The sequence below is a fragment of the Hesperophylax consimilis genome, chromosome 26, assembly GCF_061612785.1.
Source record: "Hesperophylax consimilis isolate HC1 chromosome 26, BYU_Hcon_1.0, whole genome shotgun sequence".
Lineage (NCBI taxonomy): Eukaryota > Metazoa > Arthropoda > Insecta > Trichoptera > Limnephilidae > Hesperophylax > Hesperophylax consimilis.
This window is the reverse complement of record NC_142861.1, coordinates 28,627,551-28,648,274: the sequence shown is the minus strand read 5'-3', so window position 1 is coordinate 28,648,274 and position 20,724 is coordinate 28,627,551. Positions and strand designations below refer to the sequence as shown.

Below are 20,724 nucleotides of genomic sequence, written 5' to 3'. Positions count from 1 at the left end.
GTGAATTTTAATAATTTCAATGCATGAAGCAATGAAGCGTGTATCGTTCCATTTTTATTAATGGCGTAGTTTCTACTTGTCAAATGTCAAAAAATGACAGCTTCCAAAGTAACATCTACCGAAATAGCGGGCTATTCAAAATAACACCTCTTATTGGAAAACCCTGTATATGCAATAATAAAATCAGGTACAACACTGGTTTGGATATAGTAATGTGTATATTTAATTGACACTGCTACGCGACTACTTTTTCATAACGCTTGCTTTATCTTGTAAATTTATTGCGGAAATTGTGACATTTACGTGCCTTGGTTTTTAAACAGCTTATTCAAATCCAATCGAAGCCTGGATAAATATGTGGATTTGTTTGTACCTTATAAATGTTACTTAGAAAATTAAACACTTAAATTCCACTTCTAACAATAGAATAAAATAATATTATCAAGTTTTGTAATAACGACATTAGTTAGTACTCATACTGTTTCATTGCCGTAAATACTACAGTTATGTATTTATCATTTTGTATTTATTATATATTTTTTACAATAAATATATAAATTATTACAATGTGATAAAAAAACAATAATTAAAACGTTTCCTCGCCGTAAGAGGCTGCTGAAGGAATTCATGCTCATATAAAATATAGGAGAAAATAAATTAAGTCACATAAATAATTAAATATTATAAATAATCATTTCAATTTCAGCTTAAATTCATTAATATATACGAAATCTTTTAGATTTGTAACTCTCGTAAATAATTAATAAACGAAAATACGTTTTATCGATAGCAAAAAAGATGATTTTTTTATATAATAATAACAAATATGGGCTGTTATAGTAAATTTAGGTCATTTTTCAATTTTGAGCTTAAATTCATTAATAAATTCGATAATTTTTAGATTTAAACATAGTTAATTTAGTCCTAAATCCTGTATCTAAATTTCGATAATAAACAATTAGATAATGTTAATTAAGTGTTAATCTTAAGTGACCTACCAGGTAAGTATTGTAGTGTATTTCCATAAATAGTTAGTAATTACATAGATTACTGTAGAAATGTATTAATATTCAAATATAATCTTCAATATCCCCTCGCAAAGACTCAGAAATAATGAACTGCTCTTCCTCAACCATCATTCGACAAATTATGGATATTATTCAGCATTGTCCAGAATGTGTAGACTGGTCAACTCAAGTCAAAACCTTAACTTTTTTGGGATAAGTCTGAATGATTTTTGCCAGTCGCTAAACAAGTGACGTTTGTCCCGTTTTCGCCCACGGCGTATTCTTGACTTTATTCGACTTGTCACTTTATTTTCTTATATTATATCTACCATATGTCTTTGCTTTCATGTACATTTGTCTACTCCTGTATTTTTCATTTTACTTTATTCGTGTTATTATTTTGTAATTTGGACGATGTCCGTTAATAAATAAATAAATTTGTACAGCGCCCTTGAGGTGATTTTGCACAAAAACGGCGCTATACAAGTCATCCAATTATTATTAAATTTAAAAAATGCTAAATGGAGGTCTTCATCATAAAAGATACTAATCTACAATTATATTATAATAATAATTATTATTTTTAAATTTTAAAAATGCTAAATGGAAGTCTCCATCATAAAAGATACTAATTTCGAATAAAAAAAATTCTTTTCCGATTTTATGTCCGGGTTAAATCTTCCCCATAGGAAAAACTAAACCCTTCCACACACTTTTCCACAAATGATCATCTAGTCAATCAACATTATCCAAGTGCATTATATAAGCAAAATAAATACAAAACAATACACGAACAACACGTCAACTCACCAGAGATCAAATGGGAAAAATATTCGCCGACTCCAGATATTTTCATATCAAAGGGTTCGGCTCGGTAGAACTCCTAACAGGTCCTATAAATCCTAATGATCCCTAAACATAAATATTTAAAACATCCTTCGTTATCCATGTATTTAAAATGACTGATTTTTACATTTTCATTTATAAATTTTTTGATAAATCTAATACGCCTAAATTTTTAATGAGAGAGATAGGTATAATGCCAGTAGCCGAAATAACGAATGGTAATATTTTTATAGTCTGAGAATGCCAAATTATTATTAATGGAAGTCTCAATCATAAAAGATACTAATTTTGGTCGTGTGTCTGTGATTGTAACTCTCGTTCAATGAACTCGGAATTTCTTTGAATTTAAGTATAATTTTCAAAATTCGAACTGATGTGTCGAATTCAGACAATCGATAAAATCACATATCGTGGTTGTTTAAGGGTTTGCGTTTTATATCCAACAATTATAATATCAAATGATTTTACCTACGTTTTGAATAGCTACCATGGTATATTTGTTTACTTATATATATATATTTTTTTTTTTTGTGAATTGCCTAATACAAAAAAAAAAAAAAAAAATTTTTTTTTTTTTTTTTTTTTATTTACTCCACACAGGAGGCCCTGAAGAAAATAATTTCCCTCAGGGCCTATGTCATCTTTGGGGATGCTGTGTGGAGGGTCTTTTTGTGGAGAGGAAGGAGTGAACATGGGTCTTGAAGAGTCCCATGTTGTAGGAGGGAGGAAACACAGAGGCCGGCAGTTCGTTCCACAGCCGAGCTGTTGAACTTAAGAACGAATCATAGAAGCGACCCGTTCTCATGTGACAAGTGTCAACTGTGTACAAATGTTGGGCGCGCGTTTGGCGTGTATCCCGACTACGCACCGGTGCCGAAGGGATCAATGACGCTAGTTCCTCAGAGCATCTTCCATTGTAATACCGATAGAACAAGGACAGCATACCTACCTGACGCCTGTGCTCTAAAGATTGCAGTCCGTTTGTTAAGATTGGGGAATCTATCAAACGGACCGCCCGTTTCTGCACAGAGTCAAGGGTTTTTTTCAGGTATTTTGGGGCTCCAGACCAGAGATGGCTGCCAAATTCGACAGTAGGGCGCACTTGCGATTTGTACAGGGTGAGCAGTTGTGTACTATTAAAGTATCTGCGGGCCCTGTACAGTACGCCCAGCTTCTGAGAGGCCAACTTTACTCTAGCTTCGATGGAGCCCCCGTACCTGAGCTGGTCACTTATAGTTACACCAAGCATATCAATGGAAGGCCTGTTCGGAAGATTGCTTCCGTTGAAGGAGACTAGATTATCATTTGGATCCCTTTTAGACGTAATCAGACAGGATTGGGTCTTTGAAACATTAAATTCGACGAGATTATTTTTACCCCAGGAGGAAATACTCTCGAGATAACCGTCCATTCTCTGCTTCAAAGCCCTCCGAGCCGTTGGAGTTTGTGTGCCCTTTGGGGGCTTGTCAAACAAAAAGCTATCATGAACTGTACTGTCATCCGCGTAACAATGAATCGGTGCACATGTCAAAAGGTCATTGATGTGCAACAAAAACAAAGTCGGAGACAGAACCGATCCCTGTGGGACGCCAGCATTTATGGAGTGCGAGGAAGAGGTGAAACCGTCAGCAACCGCCTGAATCGACCTATCCCTTAAAAAGTCAGCAATCCACGTACACAGGGATGCGGGAAGTCCGTAAGAATGCAATTTGTTGACAAGTCCTCGGTGCCAGACCCGGTCAAAGGCCTTGGATATGTCTAGTGCGACCGTTTGGGTCTCACCGTGACGTTCCAGGCACCGCCCCCAAACATGCGTCACATACGCGAGAAGATCACCGCACGAGCGGTTCCGCCGGAATCCGTATTGACGGTCGTTGATAATTTTGTTCTTCTCGAGGTATGTGAGCAGTTTGTCGTTGATCACACGTTCCATCACTTTGGACAGAACTGATGTGATCGCTATGGGGCGGTAGTTGGCCGGGTTGGAGCGGTCACCTTTCTTGGGAATAGGGTGAATTACCGCTTTTTTCCAACCAGAGGGCACAGTGCCACACTTCAGGGACATTTTGAAGAGCTTTGTCAAAACTGGAACTATTTCCGCAGCACACCTCTGCAATACCAGGGCAGGTATTCCATCAGGTCCACTAGCTTTGTTAACATCGAGCCCCCGTATGACGTGGAGTACATCCCGATGCCGGATCCTCAGCTTTTTCAAATAGAAGCCGCAGTGAGGAACCGACGGCGGAACAGCACCCCCGTCGTCGAGGGTCGAGTTTTCCGCAAACATTTTCCCTAAAAGGTTTGCCTTTTCGGTGGCGGTGTTTGCTAGTGAGCCGTCAGGTCTGGTAAGAGGTGGCAAACTGGGTTTGCAAAAATTTCGACCTATTGAGCCCGCAAGCGACCAGAATGCTCTGCTGCCATGCGGGCAGGCAGCCAGCTTTTTGCTGATCTGCAGGTCGTGTTCGAATTTTGACCTATTGATGATTCTCTTGCATTCCTTTGCCGATTTGTTGTATGCTGATCTGCTTTCGGGCGTTCGAGATGTGTTGTAGGCTCGGTAAGCCGCGTTTTTTCGTCAAACTGCTTCGGAGCATTGTCGACTGAACCACGGCTTTGAGCCCACACCAGTTTCTTTAGTAGTCGATTGTATGAAGCCATCCATCGCCGATTTGATGACTTCACCAATCTCCTGGGCACATCTTGAAGGGTCCGAAGTCCGAAAACAAACAGCTGACCACGGAAAAGCATTGAAATGGGCCCGCATACCGAACCAATCTGCTGACCTATAGTGCCACACTTTTCTCCTCAGCCTCTCATTGGTTGGCCTGAGGCTAACGGGGATTGATGTCGTCACTAGGCAGTGGTCAGATGATCCCAGAGGCGCTGTGACGTCAATCTTATAACCGTGTGGCACAGTAGTTAAGAATAGGTCTAACAGATTGGAGCGGTGAGTCTGGACATCAGGAACCCTTGTAGGCTCCTGAACCAATTGCTCTAATCCGTAGCAAATGGCAAAGGATTCCGCCTGTCGGCCAGCCGAGTCCGTTGGGCCTGAGAACTTCAACCATGGTTCGTTATGAACGTTGAAGTCCCCCAGAACAACAAACTAGGCCGAAGGGTAGCGGGGCAAGAGATCATCAATAGTATCGCTCAAATGTTTGAAGAGCTCGGAAGTGTCTGATTCGCTATGGTTCGGTGAGCGGTATAGACATGCGTAGAATCTTGCCGTACTGGCAAGATTGACGCGCACCCACATTACGTCGAATCTGGAGTTTTCCAGACTCAATAGTCGCACACAGTTGACGTCAGCTCGACTATAGAGGCAGACTCCTCCTTTCAGTCGGAATTTGCTTGCGAGGGTAAAGCCCGGGCAGTCCAGATAGGAGGAGTCTGGCGGCTCGGCTATCTGAGTTTCGGATAGGAAAAGAAGGTTGGGACGTTGGGACAAAAGATGGTGATGGACGGAATTTAAATTTGTGTGCAGGCCGCGAATGTTGGCAAAATTTACCAACAGTTTTGGCCCGCACCGGGGACGCCTGCTACTCGCCGCTGTAACGATGTTAAAATTGTTGTGTTGTATGTTCATGAATTTAAAGTTTTTTTTTGTAAGGGTAGGAGGTGAAAGGAAAGGTCTGGAAAGGAAAGGTATGAGGGGTGGGTAGGAATCTGGGGTTCAGGCTGTCCAGGAGTGATGAGCGTTTGGTTCCAGCCCACCCACTGCGGTGCTAGGCGATAGGCTGGGAGAGTCCGGCTGGAGAGGGCATCCAATGCGCCCCAAACGCTGCTGCTGGGTCCCCTCCGGTCACGAACCGGCACAACAGCAGTGGCGGGGTTTTTACACTCGCTGATGGGGCAGCCCACCCTTAGTCGTGAGCCTGAGGGTCGGGCCCCTGTACTATCGAGCGGCCCGGACAGCGGTAACCGGTTGTAAAGGGTCTCCCTCAACCAGCATCTCCCAACCGGCCCGCCACGCAGAAGGTGGGCCGACGCACCCGCCACCAAGACCTGGGCAAACCTTAACCCATGAACCCGGGCACCCCTGCTAAGTCACCAAACGTAGCGAACCACTTGGGGTGACCTGTGGCAGAGGTGTTGGTCATCCAATAAATGGTTCCCAGGGCGGCGGTACCCATTCCCGCCTACCAAATTGAAAAAGTAAGTAAACAAATATACCATATCCCACAAAAATAAGCGAAGCACGCACCCATGACAGTTAGTACAAGATCACGTAGAGGTATCTAATAAACTCTGCTACAGAAGTAATCATGCAGAGAATGTACGCAATGGGCGGAGGTCGTGGGGGAACATAAGGGAATAAATGAATTACGGTAAAAAATAACAATAATAATATCTTAGGATTTATTTTCGGATCGTATCGGATGTGTGCTTGGTTTAGCCTTCAGATCTTTGGAACGGCTTCAAAGATAAAGGAAGGTAATAAATTATTAAAGTGCTTCTGCTTCACGTCATGTAGCAATAATACCTTTGACAGCTTCGTTGGTAGTTGCAAACTTTCTTTCTCTCTACCATAAATGACAAGAGAGGCTACAAAGAAGCTTTCAGGGGTAGAACTGTATCAAGATCAACCCACCTGGTATACGGAAAAAATAAGTAATACTAATCTATTAAGAATCTCGTCAAATTATCCGTAATCCGGATAAAAGAGGGATTGCAGGCCCTTAACGAATGGGTTGATAGGTTTCCTGATAATATTTGAGTAAAATACCAATGTTTTATCACGACGTGCTTTTCATCATTAAATATTAGCAAGACAAACTTAGGTGCACGAACACGTGTTCCAATATTTATTTATTTTTATTTCTTGCTAGAGCAATCCCAATGAGTTACAAAACTCATTGTAGGACGAGAGAACCTTAAAATACATAAGTGGGAGTTAATAAGTACAATTTAACATTGGAATTTTTATATCAAAATTATAAGTATCACATACGAAACAGTACAAAAATAATCATAATTATAAGTTTTACATACAAAATAGTTCAACAATAGAAAAAGGACGATTAAGTAGAACAAACAAGAAGAAAAACAAAGGAAACAGACAGGGATATACACATAAGCACAAAACCAAGGTAGGAATATAAAAAGAGGTTTTACTTCCCTACCAATACATTAGTAAAAAAAGATTATGCTCGATTACAAATACAGGAGATACAGGAGAACAAGACAAAATACAACACGACAAGATTACTAATTTTCGTTTTTATATGTTGAAACAAAATTTACCTTTAAAGCCTTACTTTGAATTTTTTGTATACGCTGACTGTTTTTATACATATCTAGAAAAGAGTTATAGAGGGTTTAGGCAATAAAGTTAAGAACCTAGATTCTAGATGATCCGATATGAACATTTTAGAATAATAGAACTATTTTTAACTACATATAGCTACTAGAGGCGACAGCCATTTCAAACCAGGGCGATACTAAGAGTATCTACACAGAACTCTGGAAAAAGATGCACTTTTTTTACCAATTTCAATAACACGGTTATTATACTATACACCAATACACACAACTTACAGATCAGAAGGTTGCGTGTTCAGATCACGTCGGGGTCACCAAATTTATGATGTGTTATTTCCAACTCCCATAATCTAAGACTAAAATTTTCTGAAAAGTTCGGGTCCTGTTAGAAATTAATATGCTTTGTACTCACTTGCGTTTATCTATGCCAAAACAATCAACTGAGTAAACAACGACAACTAATAATTCGGTGGTGCAATGGTCGTTACGGAGAGTCGCTCCGCACTGCATCTCGCTCAACCTCTGATCGTCTGGATGGTGGAAGTGTCAACACTCCACAAATCGTATTATTTAAACTGTCATTACATTCACTAATATAATTCTTCTTTGTTTTATCTTTCCAGAGCATAAGCCGAGGCTGCAATCCACCGAGATCAAACTACTCAGCATTCCACTTCATCACACCATCGCCGAGTTGTAATAATAATCTGTGATCAGAGAATTTACTTGAATTCTTTTCAAGAAAATTGCTTCACGTTTTTCTCTGAAACTTGGCCCTTTCTTTGTGATAAAAATATGAATTAAAAACGTGCACAAAATAACAGTTTAAAAAACGTTTTCCCAAGGACCGAAAACGTCGGATAAAAATACTTTAGTAACCACTGCTTTGTGAGTTTTTCTGATTTCAGAAACTTGCACAATACATATTTTTTGTTTAACACTATCAAGTAAAAATAACAGTCTAAGAAACGTATTCATTTTGCTTTAACCAATGGTTTTTGTGTAGAGTGTAGCAACATTTAATAATTTCAAATTAAAATCAAGTGATACTTTGTCAATTTTATTTTAAATAATACATTTTGATAAGTGTTAATATAAGTTTAAATTTTTAATACTCCTTTATATTCCCAGTGCCTGTGTTTGTATTTTCGAATAATACAACTTCTGTAGATATTCTTTTCCACGTGCCTTGAATAAACGCTACGGTGAAACTTTTAAACAAAAACCTTGGATTTTAACAACAACTTTGACATTCTTCCAAAGAAAGGGAAATTCAAAGGCGAGTGAGATAATATTTTATAACATTTCGTGGATTTTTTTCAATTCTTAAAAGAAAAAGTTTTACACAATAAACAACCTGATTTACAAAAGATTTGTGCTGTTTAATAAACTCTCGAATTATAAATAAATGAATTATTATTGTGTGTTCTGAGTTTTGTGATTGTGAATAAATAAATAAACGTTTCGAAGGGACCGAAGAACAATTAAGTGAATATTTGAACAGTTAAAATTTTGAACTTTATAAAATGTGTAGTTTATCAAAATCTGACGTAAAAGTTCCCGTGTAACCAAAAATCAAGTACGAAGCATTCTTGAAGAATAAGGATAAGAACAGGGTATCAACCAACGAAAGCCTTATTTGTTTGGAAATCAAAAATTTGAAGAGCAAAAAAAACGAGAACTTGCAGGAAGACAAGGTATCATACTAAAGCTGTTGAGGACAATAGAAAACTAGAAATGATGGACTAGTGGAGAAAGTTATAGTCCTAACAGAGGAAAAAGATAGATATTGATTGAAGGCAGAACTAGAGATGTGGTACTAACATATAACTTGAAGACTGGAACCGCCTGGAAGAAGTTTGTGAACTTCTGAGAAGTGAGGTGGAATAGACAGGAGACAGGGAAGGCTTCGGGAAAAAGTGAAGACTATTCAGAAAGACAGCCGGAAGAAGAGTAGCGCAACAGAGTAAGAGTAAAGTGAGGGAGTGGAAGGTGGTGTCTCCAGGTGCAGGAGGTCAGGGTAATGGTAGGGCGGGGGTAGGCGGGCGGGCGGGCGGCTGGGCGGCATGACGGTGATGCTGGTGCGCCAGGCCAGCCAAGGCGGCGCGGGCGGCTGGTGCTGCGGGCGGGGGCGCGGGGGCGGCGGCGCCGCGGCGGCCGGGGCTCCGCTGAACAACAGCCAGGACAAGGGCCCGGCGCCGCCCGCGCCGCAGCTCGCCGCCTGCCACATCCTCAACGACCTGACGCCGGGCGCCCGCAAGCGGACCAATCTGCCGCCGCCGCTGGAATCGCTGCTTGCCGACTGCAACGCAGCTAAAGCAATGAGGTAAATACTCGATTCTTACCTTACTTCCTAATTAGTAATTAATTAGTAATAATAGGGTTTCATAAATGACAAAACACTTGCATTCTCGAAACATTGGTCAAACATTATTCTTGACAGAATAAATTAATATCTGCAGAGTCCGCCCAAAAACACCTGGTGGAACACCGCTCTAGAAGAGGGGAAGGGGGGGTCCCTAGATTCCTAACCACCTCATCCCTTTTTCCTTCCCAGAACTTCCTCTCCTTCCTTTCCCTAAAAAGACCCTCAATACAGCATCCCCAAAGATGACATAGGCCCAGATGGAAATTATTTTCCTCCGGCTCCTCCTGTGTGGGGTTAATTAAAAATATATTTATTATTTTACCTGTACTAAATGTATTGTGGCTATTTTATGGGCATAAGCATTCCCTGGTATTTAGGTTTCACAAAGACTGCAACCTATTTCATGATTATAATCTATCGTACTAGCTGATGTTTACCAGGCGTTATTGGGGGTTATCAATAGGAGATAGACTAATACCATCACGGACTATTATGTGAGCCTTTTTAAGATATAAAATTCCGTATTACATTATTTTGATGTATCTCATTTAGCCAGCGCAATTTAGCACTCGTAAATATAATTTAACTATTAGATTATAAAACGTTTGATTTGATTATAGACGTTTCTCTCCTTTTTATTAATAAAATATGGATGGATATGTAAACCTTTCGGTAGAAAGGCTACTTAGCGTAGTTTAAAAGAACTTAGAAAGGATAGACAAAGAACAGACAGACGCGGATAGCGACTTTATTTTATACTATTTAGAGATCTATTGATTGTGTTCTTTTAACATTGAATGATTTATTTTCAAAATTTTGTTGACTCGACGCATTGTCTGGCATTTTGTTTCACTCCTAGGTTTTCCTAATCATTGATTTTATTATTAAAGTCACTATTTTAGGTTCCAAAATTAGTCCAATTTTGATGCTCACTCAGCGGAAAGAAGATGAGAATCAAATAAGACAAAGTAACATCTAACACAACAACCAAATTCACTGGGTTCAAATTATAACATACCCCTGAATGAGCGTCACATCAAACCGCCTCTTCTCTTGCAGGTCTAATGTTGTCTCCCTCTGATTTCGTGTGGTTTTCGCTGAGAGACGTCCAGTCAACTTTAGCTCTCCATCCATCCTTCTGCATTATCATTTCGTAACCGTATCTTTTGCTTGCAGGTACTACCGCCTCTGGATTTATACGTGCAACGGCGTACTGCTGCTGGCCGTTCTTGTGTTCTGCGCCGTTGCCGGGCGCACGCTCGTAGCGGACTACCGGCGCGCTCTCGTGCCCGGCTTCGCGCTGCATCAGCCCAGCCTGCTGTGCGCCTATCTCGCCCTCTTGGCGCAGGCCGGCCTACTGCAGGCCGTGGGCTGCGCGGGGGCTCTGCGCCTCAGCGAGAGACTGCTTAACGCTTACTGGCTCATGCTGCTCGCTCTACTCCTAGGAGATGCGGCCGTCGGAGTCTTCTGGGTCTTTAGACTAGAACAGCTCTGCAGGGAACTACGACCTGGATTGAAACTCAGATTAGGAAGAGACTACGGCGCGGACCCAGAGTTTACAGAGCTGTGGGACAGATTACAAAGAGAGACTAGATGTTGCGGAGTTACTGGAGTTCAAGACTTTGCACCGCCTGGAATGCAGGGTCCACAAAATGTTACACTGACCTGGGCGAGAGCCCCGGCTAGCTGTTGCCCCGATAAGCCCTGCAGGAGTCCTTATGCGACAGGATGCGATGAGCGACTACTCGCGTGGTTGCGACACACGGCTGACGTTCTGTTTGTGCTCGGGTACTGCGTGATAGCCTTCTTAAAACTTTGTTTCCTCGGTATACTTCGATACGAGATAAGGGAGATGATACAAAAGATAAAGATGCTTCAAAATGAAATAGATGCAGGCGCGGCCGCTCTGAATCTGGAACTCGGGGCGAGTCCGAACAGGATCCTCGGAGCAGTCCAGGTCAACGCCAACGGGACGGTTTGTGGCGGGAGCGGCGGGGGCATCGGAGAGAGGGAATCTCTCCTGCCCCCTCAGGGAGACAGGCGTACGGCCCTGCAGAGGAGGGACTCGGACGCCACGAGCGGCTGCGCGCTGCTGGGGCCCGAGGAAGCGCTAGAGCTGCGTGAGTTGGACCGGGGCCGGCGCATGCTGGCAGGGGGGCCCACGGCGACCAGGATCTGACTAAGATACTACCTGGAGCAGCTGTTCGGCCGGCGCTGGAGAGCCGCCGGGGCTCCGCCCTTCTGAGATCGAGCCGCCGACGGCACCCCACATCAGAAAGCACCGACCGTCCTCATCATGAGGAGAACTAGTAGGGACAGCGGAAAAGTTACATATTTGTAAATTAAAAGCATTTCAAAAACTTTTAATATATTTTTTTAACCATCATCACATTTGTCAACTTAACTTCGTTAACTTTCCTCTCATCCCTTGTGGTACCATCAAGATGTCACTTCAACCGAAACCCAGATCTATTAAGTAGATATAATTATTTTCAGCCGCGCGATAACTGGCTAATAATTTCAAATCTCTCGGCAAAGATGATCGCATTAGAGCTCAAAAGGGCTCTGTATGTAAATTAATGTTTAAAAGTTCAATTTAATTTGAATTCCATTTTCCGCATGGCGCACTTTCTCGGAATAGTTTAAATGAAAGGCGTGGCAGCTTCGCTCCAGACTTGAATAGAATAATGTATGTGAGAGAATCCTTCATAGAGTTCAAATATGTGCCCCTGGCAAATGTTTTAGAGAATCCATCTAAAGAATATCATGCCGCATAATGAGAAATTTGACTTTGAAATCGTTTCTGAAACTGCAAACAATAAACAATTTGTCGGCAAATGAGAAGCCACATGAGAAGAATATACTTGGATTTCAACTATACAATATAAAACATTATCGATTTTTACAAACTCAAAGTCTTTTTTGCTAGTTTTGAACATCAAACCAGATTCTACCCAGAGCTATCGGGGACTATGAAACCTACAAGTAGAAAGAAAACGGGGTGGGACAGAGTTATCAATCCACAAGAGCGATACTAGGCATTATAAGTATCTTCCACCCCGGATGATTGATAAGAAAATCAAAATAATGAAAGAGAAAGAAAAGACAGCAAAAATTCAAAATATAATAAATATCTAGGCTAATGGAAGTTACTCAATAATCAAGCCAAAACTTTCTTATCAAATTCTTCAATGGATATAAATACCACAAAACAAATTATTGTATTGACTGACTCAAAAGGGGTTTTTCGGGTTATATTTGTCATCTGTCAATTTTTTTTCAATTAGCAGCGTTATTTTCATCGTGAGCTTTTAAAAAATCTTTGAACTCAAAAACAATATAAAAATAATTATAAAAAAATCGTTAGTTTGTTTCTTTTTTTAATTCAGGGTACTTTAACAAAGATGTCAAAGTCAAACCGGGGGGTAATTGTTGAGTTTTGTTTTTAGATCTGCCACTGTCATATATTCGCGTGTTATATAATATATTAGTAACAACTGTTTATTGTTTCCTAAGTTCTGAAGCATACACTTTCATCATCATAATATTCATTATCATTAAAATTAATAACCCTTAAAATTGACGAAAATCTAGGCCAATTAATTTTAAGTTAGAAATGCTTTTAAATATGGGTAGAGAATGCTTTTGTTCGGCGCGAGTGTAAATCTAATTATGTGCTTCAGTGACATTATAAAGTTTTTAAAACATCCAATAAACTATTCAATTATTGAGAGTTTTAAAACGAAAAGCCAAGGGTGCCCTAGGCGGCTTCAACTAATATTACTGTGACAATACAATTATTACAGACAGTTGTAAAGTTATAAATAATACATTATATTATCTTTGTATGTAATATACAATGAAGTAGAACATATAACTGTATTTATAACTTATGATATTATAGTCGAATTGTAATCTATGCATTTTAACTTATATGTTAAGCGTGTTTGTGCTTTTGAAAATAATCAATATTATCATTATGTTGTTGTTAATAACAACATAACGTGTTTTGTACCATGAATTAATGTTGCACGTCATAATCTCACATCGATGACTTAGAGTTAAAATGTTTTATCTCCGTAAAACATAATTTTGAGAAAACTGAGTTAAAAGGTTTTCAAACCTGGAAAAAAAATTGTTAAATGAAAGCAAGTTTTTATTTCATATTACAGTGTCCGTACTTAACTCATGTTAAACCAAAATAGTAAATACAATATCTTAACTCTAAGCCATTGATATTTTTATGCAGATTAATATTATAATTGAAACGGATTATTTAGGTACAACAATATCCAAGGTAATTAATTAATTTCTTTTTTTGAATTATTAAAACTTAATCTGTAATTATTTTACTATTTTGAAAACATTGAGCATTCAAATTTATAGATAGTCTAATTGATAATAATCCTCAGCATGTAAGTTAGTATTCACGAAATTTCTCAATAAATAGTTCCACGTCAAATACACAGTTAAAATTTTTCACAACAAAATTACTAATTTACGAAATGAAATGACTTCATTATGAATTTAGATGGGATTTTCTTCTGGGATGGGTTGTTTCACAGAATTTGAACAATTCATCAAATTTAAACGCTAATTTTCAAGTTTTGCGAAAGTCCTATTCAAGTTCTGATATTTTTCAGTTCTTAACTTAAATGATATATTTCATGAAAACACCTGTGTATTATATTCTTATTTTTCTTACCTTACAATATTTCACCATTAAGACCTATTTTATCAATAGTACCAGATGCCGTACTTCTGTTATCAGCCATTTAAATACAAATAACATTTGAAATTAATGGTATATAGTGCCTATTTTAAACGAAATCTAGGCTTTTTCGCACAGAGCCATCTTTCAGCTTGCGGAGATGTTAAAATATTTTGTATGGCACCTGGGTATTTATTTAGGTTATTGGCGAAAGCACATAACATTTATTATATTTGGCAAGTGCCTTTTTTTTCGTTTATTCAATTTTGGTTTGACATTATGACTGTTGATAATATAACGTAGAATATTTCATGTTATGCAGTTATGTTATTTCATGTTCGATTTTTCAATGATATGGGTTTATTGACTACTTGCTGTTTATATATTGTGCAAAGTCGCATTTATAGATTAGGTAGATTTGACATTTTAATGATTACCGAACACAGTTAAGAACATACTTGTTTTAAACTCTCTTTAATCTTTAAAGTAATGTTAGTTTTGTTTTAGTAATATTAGTTATTAATTTATTAATAATACTAATTGTTATTACGTGCAGCATTAATATCACAGATTTGTGTAAAATATTACAGTTTTAAAGTATATTATCCGAAATGGCCACAAATTATTTTCATTGAAATTTGTTTTTTTGTATTTTGTTTCTTAGCGCATTACTAAATCCTGATATATTACAGGCTTGCCCAAAAATTACGACCACAGTTAACCATTATTCACGATTTCACTGCCTGATATCTATAAATTGATAACAAAATTCGTTTGAATATTTTCAGTTAAAACCTCTTAAAAATTTTAAATTGATCGAAAAAATTCTTTGTTTCTAACCACTAAACTTCTTCCTCTGTAGAGCGGTTTCAAAAACCCTTCTGGGTCAGAACAAAAGATGTACTTAAAAACAATATATATATAACAATATTATTGTTTAAACTTTATTTTCTAATAACAAATTCTCTTTGAATTTCCTTAAGAACTTGTGGGATTTTGCACAAAAAATGTCATTTGGGTGGAATTTCCATATAGTTACGAAGCTGAAAACAAAAACTATAACCTATAACTAAATATAACCTATAACTAATATATAAACTATAACTAAATGAATAATATATATTTTTTAAACCAACAAATAAAGTTCTCTACGAAAGTAATAAAAAAGAATTTTTAAATAACACATCATCGATGTTGAACTATTATTTAAAGATTCATGAAATTTCATACAAATTTTCTATAAACACAAGTTTATTCAATGCATTTCATCATTACGCCATTTCGTTTTAAGTTTTACCAATTCGTTATACCAACTTTTCCTATTAATTCCGCCCTGGGCATGATTTTGGGGAAAAATATATTCAAAACGTCGTTTAAGTAAAACCGCTGGGTGGTCTCTTTTATACAAAAAAAAAATTTGGATTTGAGGCAAAACACTCATCCAAACTGAGTTTTTAAAATCAAAAGCAAATACGTTTTACGGATATGGTTTATTTTATGTATTTTGTTAAAAATTAAATAATATAGCATTCGATTTATCGTGAATTTAAAGGCAATTTTTATTTTTTTGTGAGTTAATATTAATTATCAAAAAAATAATGTATTATGTAATGTTAAATTGTTTTATATACCTAATGTAATAATTTTGTTAGAAATTTTAATTTTATATACGAAAAATTTGTTTTCCAACGTAAATCGATGATTTCAATTTAAATTTACCATCAAAATGCTTTTTTTAATATAAATTTTTTATTATTTTACATTTCATCATACTAAAATAGTAAATATTTAACAAAAAATCATCATTAACTCATAAATAATTACCAAAGTTGCTTAGAAAATCATGAAAAATAAAAATTCTTAAATGCCTTTATTGTATAATTTAAAACACAAATATACATAAAATACCTCAGATCCGTATTAGATAGTTTCTATACATTTTGTTTTTTTTTATATTCAGTGTGAAGTATTTTGGACTCTAATCCAGATTAAGGTTTTGTACGAAAAGGCCGCGTAGTCAGAAGAATTAATTTTCAGACACTACCATGGGTAGAGAAGGAAACAAAGCTGTTTTTGTATGACTTCGAAGAGTTTTTCCAAAAAAAGACAAAATTTAGTGGTTAAAAACAAACATATTTTTTATTGTTTTCTGATTGCAACAAGCTCCAATGTAACTGTTTTTAGTAATATTTATTTAATTTATACCTAGATGGTCGCTGTATCGTAAACATAATGTCTACACATATGTATTGTAGAATTAATGCATTATAATTCAAATGTGTTGCTATCCAATGAGCATTTAATTAAAGAAATGTTTAAATGTTTATAGTCGGGAAAGGTAATTCAACCGGAACCTATATATTATGTGGTATTTACCGTCAAATCACCATGTCCTGCGAACAATTGATTAGAATGAACTACAACATCTCCCTTTGCTGAATACTAGTTAACAAGTGTTAATATTCGATCGTGTCTGGTAAAATGTATTTAAAATAATTTAATCACGAAAATAAACAAGAATTCTAAAAACGAAAAAACAGACCGAGAATAAAAAACAATTCTCTTTCACCACTCAAATTGAGCGTAATCTAAGTCAAGTAAATTTTGTAACGTGGACTTGGCGAATGATTATTTAAAATCATTTAAGTATCTTTTTTTAAATAAGCCATTCAATATTTAGTTAAAATAAATAATTAAAAAATACCCTTGTACATTTAATGACATGATTTTGACTCATCCGTTATTGCAGCCTAACCTTAAAGGACACAATTTTAACAGTTCAAAGGTTTGCAGAAAAGTTGAATTAATTTTAAGCGGAAAGCTCTATTATTCTATCAGGATAGCAATCGCTTAGTCTAATTGGTAAGAGTGATTTCTTATTTACTTTTCTCAGTTATTATCAAGTAAAATACATGGTGACTTTATTTCAATTTACGCCAATGATTATTTCTTGATAAAATATGTACGTTTAATCTTATTCTGTACATAGACCGTAGTGTGGTTTTATAAATATGTTAAAATAAGAAAATAAATTATTGACCAAATTTTCGCCAATCGGCTTGCTGGTAACTTGAAAATATGTTTCAAAATTTGCAATGCGTACGGAATTTCAATTTTAAAATATATTTATATACTAGAAATATTCGAATGCATTATTTTATGTACTAAAATTTTACATAATTTATTCACCGAGTTGCAAAGAAATTATAGTCCGAACAGTAATAAAACAAAAAATTTCTAATTTGAAATTTATTTTATTTATATTCTACTACATAGTTGGGTATTTCTGGAGTCCTTTCAACTTTTGAGGGAAATGGGCGATAAATTGTCTTGAATTAAACGTAACATAAAAATAATACCATGAATTTTTAACCCTTTAAACTGAAATCTGACCTTTGTAACATAAGATTCAGCGATATGTTCCTACCGCGGAGAGTTCCTTTGTAACGTCTCTTTCCGATTCATGGCTCGTTTATGAAAACAAGGGAGAAGTTACAACGGAGTTTTCAGCGATACATCTTTCATCACAGTAAACAGGGTCTTTGAAAGGGTTGAAAAAAAATAATAATTCAAAATGTGTTTTTTGTTTTTTACTAATATATCTAGTACTAAAATTAAATTGTGTGAATTTAATAAAATATAAATAAATTAGAAAAAAAGATTAGTTGATGGCTGAAATGATAAAATTATAGAGGCGATTTATGAGCTTATTTAGGTAGTGCCTATAAGAACGGAAAGAATATTTAGATATTGATTTCTTGTTTTTAAAACTTTGCAAAAGATCTTGAGTTTAGGTTATATGAGAAGAAAATACTTAAAATGAAACTTAGTTTGATGTATAAAATAAAAAGGTCATCTTAAAACTAAAATCCACTACATTCATTAGTTTTACATAGAAATACTTGCGTGTGGAGTTAGGGGCATCACATTACACATAAAGAGATTATCAATTGTATCAAAATCCACCTTTCATAACATTTGTTTGCATTTTTATTGACAAATGGCTAATTATTTACAGCAAAACTGAAAACAGTCAAATGAATTCTAACAATTTGAATGTAATTTTTTGAGTACCAATTTACGTTGATTTCCTATGGAAGGTATAAATCACTCAAAAAAACATTTTAAAACTAAATTGTTTTGACGGCAAAATATAAAAGCATTGGTCTTTCGATCCTCTATTGGCTTACTGTACATGTAGAAAAGGGATTATCGCTGGCTAATCCAAAATACTGTTAAAAATGGGATTGCATGCAGTTTACTAATAAACGTTTACTACTTCATATCATATTGGAACACGTGTTCACGCACCTGATAATATCCAAGGACGAAAAGCGAAAATATTAGGATTTTTTTAACACGTGTTCCGACATCGTAATAATCGGGATTTACTTAAATTTTCTTGGGAAACCTATCAATGCATTTGCTAAAGGTCTGCAATCCCGTTTTTAACCTGATCAAAATGATAGTGGACGATTCCAAGGACGAAAACGAGCCATTTATTCCAAAGTTTCTAAAAATGCCAAGTAAAATTCAGGTGTATTTTTCAACCAATTCTCGCGCTCCTAAAAGCTGTCTCTGAGAAGGTCATGCAAACATTTTATAATTTTGGGAAAAATATATCATTTTGTATAGCGACGTTATTAAGCGTCTGGGAAATTAATGGATTTCACCAACGCATCAGCATTATCTTTTTTTGAGACTAAACCGTAGATAGTGGATTTTAGATTTTAGCGGACGACAGCCTCCTTAAAAAACACCAAATTCCCTGATTTTTTTTATAATTAGTAGATTTTTGTAAGAATGCTTTGTTTTGTATTAAAAGTATTAATAACAAAATCATCGTTTCTTTTATAAAATAACAAACATTTTATTTAATCGATCTTTTCTTTTACGTAATTAATTAAACATTTTCTTCCAAGGAAAGACACCACTTAATTAAAATTAAAGACGAGGATAAGATTAGACCAAATGTTTGCGCACAATTTAAGGATTAACAATGTATAAATAATGGTTTGAGAGTAATGTATGAACTTAGATCTTTATATACAAGTAGAAATAATTTTATTTATAAATCCTGAGAGGTTAACGCCAACGAAATTAAAACATTTACGATTTATTGAGCATTGCTTAGCAAAAGTTTTGATTAATCTAAAATATTAAATTTCGTAATTTGCAGTAAGCTTTGTTACTTTTCTTGGCTATTTAAATATAATATATATAATCAGTGAAAATGATATGATAAGAATGCAAGTTTCTACTTCTGCGAAAGAGTGTCATTTGTATTTGCAGTTTTACAATATCAAATGTCAATTTAGCTGCCCAACAATGGTTACACGATAACTCTACATAATGACAATTCAACACGCCTTTAAAACGTGATATAGTCATTAAAAGCGATTAATGAAAACTAACTTAACATATTTAACCTAGTTGTTTGTTGTTTCATCACTTCTCATGACATTATATCACTTATTAAAGGCGTGTTAAATTGGCATTGTGTTGAGTTGTCTGATTACCCTAAAATATATCAATTATTTTACGAAAATTCAAGGAAATTGGCGAAATATCTTGTCACCTTCGCGACGACTTTTACTTACAGCTTTATAAAATCAATCGTCAAATGTTCCTGTCAAAATACAATATAAAATAATTTGAAAAATATTCATATAACTAATGGCGTAAAGGTAAGCGTACATGTTGCCACTTTTGCGACGTAGTGTAAACTTGTACTTGCAACTTTATAATATCAAACGTCAAATTTAGCTATCAAAAAACAACATCACTTATTTCACGAATAATATATTATAAAATGAGCAAATTTTATATTATGCTATAGATTAAAAAAAGCTTCATCATTATGATATTACTATTTTTTATATATTTAATCATTTTAATAAAATATACATATATATAAAAACTAGCATAGCAATTACCATAATTATGTGAATAAATATAAAGATATTCTGTTCATATTATTAATAGTCCATCTTATTTTAAATACTTATTGTATTTTACTTAAATAAATAGAGTTAACAACTATAAATTATATTTATACTATTAATTTAAGCTGTAAAATATCCTCTTTTAATAGTGTGTTTATAGAATGCTTGTGAAAATGTATGACTTTTATTTCAATATTAACGTAAAATATTGAATGTTTAAAATTGACATTGCAAAAACTAACCATGTGTTATTTTGGATTCTTAATCATCGATGCTTCAATCCAATAGAAATATTTAATAAAAATGTTTTTTTAAAATAAAAAACCAAATCTGGACCACCAACTAAAAAAAAAAAATTAAATGTAATTTCAAAAATCTTTATCTTGAGAATATGACCCTTTAATAGACATTCGGGCATTTACAAAAAATGTTTATCACATATGGGTTATCAAAACAATTTTACTTATGGATCTTTCATTCGAATAAAATAAAAACTATGAAGAAAAACAAACGAATAAATTAAATAAACATTTTGTCCTAAACGCAAAATTTATTCAAACTTTTGATTGCTTCTAAATAACGGTT

At 35.6% G+C, this 20,724-nt stretch overlaps 2 protein-coding genes across 2 annotated transcripts in view; one reads left to right on the top strand and one right to left on the bottom strand.

The window, feature by feature from the left end:
- Positions 1–20,724, bottom strand: part of LOC149411387 (uncharacterized) — a 710,246-nt gene that overhangs the window by 558,722 nt on the left and 130,800 nt on the right. The gene's annotated exons all lie outside the window — the stretch shown is intronic.
- On the top strand, positions 9,186–20,177 carry LOC149411388 (uncharacterized). Its single transcript, XM_089647359.1, has 2 exons — positions 9,186–9,441; positions 10,660–20,177. The coding sequence occupies exons 1-2, from the start codon at positions 9,191–9,193 to the stop codon at positions 11,660–11,662; spliced, it is 1,254 nt and encodes a 417-aa protein (XP_089503485.1). The 5' UTR covers positions 9,186–9,190; the 3' UTR covers positions 11,663–20,177.

Coding starts and splice junctions, on each gene's coding strand:
- LOC149411388 (XM_089647359.1), top strand. CDS start 9,191: ATGCTGGTGCGCCAGGCCAGCCAAGGCGGCGCGGGCGGCTGGTGCTGC. Junction 9,442..10,659: donor AACGCAGCTAAAGCAATGAG/GTAAATACTCGA, acceptor TTTTGCTTGCAG/GTACTACCGCCTCTGGATTT.